Consider the following 7,312-nt stretch of genomic DNA (forward strand, 5'->3'; position numbering starts at 1 on the left):
ATAGAGGGGAGTACCGGGTGGATAAATGATGCCCCTGAAATGTAGGCTGTACCCTTTGAAGTTTAGCCTCTGTGCTTCTATCGGCCAACCCGTGTGAATGAGCCTCGAGAACAAACCCCGAAATACCATCAACCAAAATAATTAACATAACCAATCATCACCATTACCCCCTTTTGTGAGTGTGTGTCTGTGTGTGTGTTTATGGAAGTAAAGTTTGCTCCCCCTCCCCTACCTCCCATCCTGCCACTCTCCTCTTTGCAGATCTATTCAGTTCAGGTCTCCTTTGTTCGGGAGACTTCCTTTGAGGCCCCCGGAATCTTCTTCTCTCCGTTCTTTGTGTCGGAGATGAAAAGGGCGCCGTTTATTATGTCTCCCAGTAGCGCTCCAGCAGCCAGGAGCAGCTCAGCCACTCAAGCATTGAGCAAGGTCAGGAGCGAGCGTCTCCTCTGACTTGAAAAAGTGGGTGGAAAGGGGAGAAAGATGGGGAGCGAGAGTGTGTGGGCAGGAGACAGCAGAGGGAGATGGGGAGAGGGGGGGAGAAGGAGAGGGAAGGTTCAATAGAAAGTAAAGGAAGAGGAAAGAGAGAGTGCTCGAGTTCTGCCTCTGCATCTCTTGCTTCTGAGGGGGCTTTTCCTGTGGCTGGGAATGACCTCCGAGTGAGTGGAGAAAGGACTATCATCTCACGTCTAGTCTCATCACACACAGTGCCGGCTGGTAGAGCTGTGCCTTGGGCCACACAGTAGGAGCCACACAAGATACTGGGGGCGACACTGCTTGTGAAATTCACTGAAGCTTTTTCTGCTACAGTTTCCGTAGCAAGACAGAATATCACATACAAGTTCAACAGGGCCAATATTGTATAAATGGATACAGCCAGACATAATCCCCAAACGTACCATAGATAGAGTAAGCTTCTGGTTTCAGTTTGAGATAACTTGAGAGGTAGGCCCGATCCCCAACTCTGTAAACAGGTTTTCTAAAGTCCCTTTCACAGCAGAAGAAATATTATTGAAATGACTAATCATACGCATACTATAATCATAGGAAGAATGAGATATACAGTAATATTTTTGGTTCTCGGGATGTCATCCATCACTCTAGGACAGGGGTCGGCAACAAGCGGCCCGCGTGCCAAAACTGGCACGCAAGTGATTTTTTGGGGCACCCTAAAAAGTTTGACATTTTTTGGGGGGGAAATCTGCTCCCAAGTGTTCACTCAAATAAAAAAATTGACATTTATGGTAATGTCTCAATGTAATCAAGGTATGAAATTATTGGTATTTTAAAATACAATCTCTTATTGGGCTTAGTTGTGGTCAATTTGCAGTGTACAAGTATAATCATGTTTCCAGCCCCTCAACCATCCGCTCAGACAAAACTCAGCCCGTGGCTACCCCTGCTCTAGGAAAAGGCTTTCTCTATCTTATCAACCCCCTCTCTTGTGCAGAAAACAGGACAATCAATGAGTGTAGGCTGTAGGACATTGTATAAGATTCAGCATAATCTGATAGGAATAGTGTTCCCTCTTAGCCAGTGTGCTACAGCCAAAAGCTGAGGGACTGAAGTGGGCCTTACAGAAGTAACTCACAGTATGGTGTATCCAAAAGCATAATGTATTGTGGCCCCCCCCATGTATTACAGGCTCAAAAAGTTGCTTTAAATTATTTCTGCTGTGTTGAAAACGGCTTGTGAAAAGTAAGCAGAAAGCCGACACTGAAGATTCTGAAAGGAGATGGAGTGCGGATTGACGCAGGATAAAGAAAATAAGAATGATCAACATCACTTGGGCGGTTTCTCTTCATTGAAATGCTGAGAGGATCCAGCCCAGGCCATACGGTCCCACAGTTGGATTTGGAATAAATTCATTTCTGTCTTTGCTCTTCTTTCTTCCCTTCCGCTCCCTTTTAAATATCAGATTTTCATGCTTCAGTCATTGGATTTCCAGTGAAATTTCTTGGAGACAATTTTTCGCAGCTCCAGCTGTGCCACTCAATGACATTCGTTCCCCTTGTTGGCTCGCTTCTCCACATTTTTTGGAGTGCAGCAAATTGCCGTTGACACGAGTCAACCGGAATTACCCAATGCAAAATTCTCTTCTGGGCTGGGCCCGGGTCTCGGATGTTTGCATCGAGCGAGGATGTCACAGTGGAGTTTAACAGAGGTAATTGGAAAAGCATATGCAGCCCAGGCCAGGATGACACACACTGGGTGCACCTGGCATTGCTAGACTCCTCTCCAACTGATATACAGAGGGATTGACAAGGAGTAGAGAGGGAGATTAACTATTTGTGAATATAGGGTATATTGGCTGTTACACGCACCATTTCCTCCTACACTTAGGCTACTTGTAATACCTGGCCTCTTTACAACACCATTATCTGTTGTCCTGTGAACCAGCCAAACAACTTTCTTCAAACAGTTAAAGGGAAAGTGAAACAATACTCTTATTTTCTCAATAAGTTCTGATAAGGGTCAAACTTAACACATTGTGTGTGATTGCCTCCCAAAACAATTTTGTGCCTACCTAAAATATATCTGTAAAGAAAGTAATAATCATTACATCCTTCTTTAAAAACAGCCAAATTATGCTTTGGATATTCAGATGAGAATTTACTGAGCAGTAGGATGAACTGCTATAATGATGACGGGTCAGAGAGGACTAATGGGAGTAGAGAAAATATACCCCATTAGAGAACATATTATGACACATGAATGTGGTAACATTAACTTCTAGGCCTGTCTGAGCAGAGCTGGCGCTAAGCGGAAGCTTGGCAGTTTGGGTATTGTAACTAACTAGTGGAGTTAGGATACCACCTGGTGGCAATTCTTTGTAATGAACACTAAATAATTGGCAACATGTGAAGAATTGGGGACCACACCACTTGAATTCACCATATTATGTGAATGAGTCTAATTGACACTGCATTCAATACATCTAAATTGCTGCAGTTTCAATACCTCCTATCCTGTCATGTATACAGTTAGTTATAATCTCAAATGGCATACTACAAAGATAATGGAAAGAGAGTTAAAACCGTCACAATATGGAGCAAAACAAGGTAGTCTTGGTCAAAGTCTCACTTTGATTTTTTTATTTTATTTTCAACATTATGTGAAAAGAGCCAACCGTAACAGCCTAAGGATCCCACCACCAACCAACCAGAAGGCCTCAGACCTGCAGCACATTCACAGCACTACTAGTCATTAAATCAACAGAGAATACAAGACTCAATACACACACAGAGAGTACATACACTTTGGCCTCATTCAAAACACGACTGGGACTTCCCTATCACACAGGCCACAGTATTGACAAAGGAATGATATTGCTGAAAAGAACGTACATACAGTTCATAGAAGGCAAGAAATGAACCATGAAAACAATCATATTTGTTAGATCCAGTCAAAGCATAGAAGTTTTATTGAAGGCTTTGTTTCGCCGAGGTCTTTATCATATGACTGACCTTGCTCCCGTTAAATACAAGATTTGCACAGACAAAGGAATGCAGACAGATAACCACCTTCAGGAAACAAATCATATGACGAGGGAAAGGAGTGATTTGTCAGTTGTTTTGAGCTCAGGACCAGCTGGCATTAGAAAATATGAATCTATTTCTAATACAGACATTGACATTGTTTGAAGGTTACAATCAATTTCCAAGAGCCTAAAACCAGAGGAACACCTGGGGGGATTTTCAGTGGGGTTGATGCTCATTTAAGATAAATCTCTTGCCTGTGTGTCTTCTGATTATCGGGAAAGTAAACTATAACGCAGTTACCTCCCGGAAATGGAGGCACGATTAACCAAGATGTTTCAATTTATAAATCAATGTGTGAAATTGTATTCATTTTCCCCTGGGAATTGCTATGAAGCAAGCACAGTAGTGACAAATACTTACGCAGGGATCCTCTTTCTGCAACTTGAGTATGGTATGGCAAATTAAGACACCACAATAAATTCAAAAGCGTAATTTGACTAACCAGGTTGGAAAAGGCTATATAGAAAACACAGATGTGTGGACCCTTCCTTCTTCATTTAGTAGCTTGTCTCTGGACAAATTACAGTCGATTTTACAGTCAACAGCAACCATGTATTTAAGAGAAAGAAATAGGTCTGAAATATGTTTTTTTTTTTTTAAAGCAAAAAGGTTCTCAGAACACATGAGATAATTTACAGTTAGGTGGATTTGAAAACAATGGGTTGGCATTGGGGAAATCACTGGTAAGCAAAACCTGAAATGACAGTTTAACTGATGAGTAGGCCTAACAAGTTATTATAGTTGCTCCTTCTAGAGTTACAGGTAGCCTAAAAGTAGAGGGGAAGGGAGGGATTTTTCAAATCGCCAGTGGAATTGCATATTGATTAGCCTGCATAAATATGGGGCTATAATTACAGACACATTCCATACTGTCTGAGATTGTCAACATTTTTGGCTTAAGTCTTGCTTTTTCAGCAACTAACTTCTTCAAAGTATTACAAACGTATTAGGTCTAGCTTACCAAATAGAGCAGGTACATCCTACAGTACAACATTCATGTGCGGGTCCTTAGTACAAAATGGGGTGGGGATATTGGTAGGCTAGCTTAGTTTACAGTAGTTTGTAAGCACACTCACTAATCAGGCTATTAGCTACTAGCCTAACTCTAATGGTCCAGGTATATATAGGATGCCATGGCAACAGAATATTGTCAGGAGACAAACAAAACCTTGGCAACACCATATCGACCGGGAAATTGAGGATCCGCGTTGATGATTAGAAGAGATCCTTTGTTGTTTGTGATGCACAGTTCAAGGTGGGCACAGGGGGATTTGAAGAATTATCCTGCTCACATTCACTTAAGCAACTTTGGCATTAGACTCCTGTTATGTTACAAATCCTATTTCCTCCTCTTCATAGTTAGAATCAAAAGGTAAGTTTATTTGGTCACCAAAAACACCATGTCTTTTTCATACCCAGGCAGCTAGACAAAATAAGTGTTCACCGGAGGACAGAGCAGTCATTTTTGAAAGCCAGTTTTCCTTTTTTCAGGTCCAAGAGAAAAAAGAAAAAGATACCTTAATAACAGTTGAAAAATGCACCTTAGGTATGTCTCCATTCTTTCCCCAGTCCAATGTGTGTTATTTGAAAAGATCCAGACTCATCTGATAAATACAAGACAACGACAAACAGAGAAGAAGTTAAAAACAATTTTTTTTATTTATTTTATTTAACTCGGCTAGTCAGTTAAGAACAAGTTCTTATTTACAATGACGGCCTACCCCAGCCAAACCCGGACGACGCTGGGCCAATTGTGCGCCGCCCTATGGGACTCCCAATCACGGCTGGTGGTGATACAGCCTGGAATCAAACCAGGGTCTGTAGTGACGCCTCTAGCACTGAGATGCAGTGCCTTAAACCGCTGCGCCACTCAGGAGCCCAATGATCAATGATGACACTAAGGTTTAAAGGTGAAACTGATTCACTGCACATTTTCACACAATAACACGTTAAATACGGATGGTACATAATAACAACTGTCCTTTAAGGTTATTTAAGGTAGGCTTACTGTTCTTGTGTTTGAGGTACTTCAAGTTTTCACTTTCGCAATCTCTAGTCTCAGTGTCATACAAACTTACAATGTAAACTTGCAAAGGAATGGGATTTGTATATGATGAGCAACACTAGTGGATGATGCACCTACGTGTCATAAGATCTCACTCACCTTCTCAGGGACCTGGCCTCATACACAGTGTCATCCTCCTCATCGCTCTCCAGCACAGCCATCTCAACACTGTCATCATAGTTTGACAACAGCCCATACTTCTTCTTAGAGGTTGTTCTTTTCTTCAGCCTAAACATATCATTCATTAAAAAGGTCACACCTTAAAAAGGACATTGAAAGCTCAAGTGAAGAAAAAAAAATGACTCAACGATTGCTACCAATAGATCATCAACATCATCGGCTTGTTCTACTCACCGCACAGCTCTCACGAGGAAATAGAACACGCCAATGGTGGTGACTCCAATAAGGACGTACAAGGCCCTTTGTATCATTGAACTATCTACGTCGAAAGAGTTGAAAATGCTATGATTGTTCTTGGACGTCGTGTTACTGGCACTCGAAATCGTGACATGCTTGGTGATGCCAGCTGCAGTAACGCCTGTTGTTGTTGTTGGCGACTTGGCATTTTCGTCTGCGAAAGTTGAAATTGCCCACAACGTCGGTAAAAGAATCCTCATGACTCCTTGAAATTGCATTTTCGTTGTCGGCTTACACTATAAAAACAGACTAGCACACTAGAATTAAACCGTCTCGTCGTTTCAATGGAGATAACAGCAACTTCACAGGAGCGTTTTGTTGTAAGCATATGTGGTTTCGATAAGTACAACCAGGAAATGCAAAGTTCCTGTTAGTGACGTGTACAGTGTCACGGGCATAGATATCCGATTAAATTAATTCCTAATCCTATGGTCACGGGTGTTTGTGTCCGGAAGCAACAAATACTACTTAATTCATATTCTTACTCATAAATATACTTGCATAGAAATAGAACATATACCTCTATGGTTGTACCGCTCTTACCGCCAGGTACCTTCATTTACAATGTTTGGGGACATTATAAAAATGTTATAAAATAGTTTATCATTTCAATTTATAAAATCCAAATCAGCACAGAATTTCAAGATGATCTAATACGTTTTATAGGCTCACCAAAAAGTGGCTTTAAAAACGGAGAAATCCCTTCTACCAATAAAGTAAAACATATATTGGGGTCACTTAGAAATGAACTTGTTTTTGAAAGAAAAGCAAAATTGGTCAACTTAAAATGACAAATTGATCAGAAATACACTGTAGACGTTAATGACTATTGCAGCTGGAAACAGATTTTTTTATGGAATATCTACATACTGTAGGCATACAGAGGCCCATTATCAGCAACCATCACTCCTGTGTTCCAATGCTGCATTATGTTAGCTAAATTTGTTTACATCCCTGTTAGGGAGCATTTCTCATTTGCCAAGATAATCCATCCACCTGACAGGTGTGGCATATCAAGAAGCTGATTAAACAGCATGATCATTACACAGGTGCACCTTGTGCTGGGGACAATTAAAGGCCACTAAAATGTGCAGTTTTGTCTCAACACAATGCAACAGATGTCTCAAGTTGAGGGAGAGTGGAATTGGCATGCTGACTGCAGGATTGTCCAACAAAACTGTTGCCAGAGAATGTAATGTTCATCATAAGCCAATGTCAAATTAGAAAATTTGGCAGTATGTCCAACCGTCCTCACAATCCCAGACCACGTTTAACCACTCCAGCCCAGGAC

The 7,312-nt window shown here is 41.3% G+C and overlaps 1 protein-coding gene across 1 annotated transcript; it reads right to left on the reverse strand.

Moving 5' to 3' along the window:
• Positions 1-3,063: 3,063 nt before the first annotated feature.
• fam174c (family with sequence similarity 174 member C) lies at positions 3,064-6,397 on the reverse strand. The gene is made up of 3 exons (XM_029706529.1): positions 5,959-6,397; positions 5,704-5,832; positions 3,064-5,143 (listed from the first exon to the last, which is right to left on the reverse strand). Exons 1-3 carry the CDS (start codon positions 6,237-6,239, stop codon positions 5,140-5,142), a joined length of 414 nt encoding a protein of 137 aa, XP_029562389.1. The 5' UTR covers positions 6,240-6,397; the 3' UTR covers positions 3,064-5,139.
• Between the last annotated feature and the right edge of the window lie 915 nt (positions 6,398-7,312).

This window comes from Salmo trutta, chromosome 22 (assembly GCF_901001165.1).
Source record: "Salmo trutta chromosome 22, fSalTru1.1, whole genome shotgun sequence".
Classification (NCBI taxonomy): Eukaryota; Metazoa; Chordata; class Actinopteri; order Salmoniformes; family Salmonidae; genus Salmo; species Salmo trutta.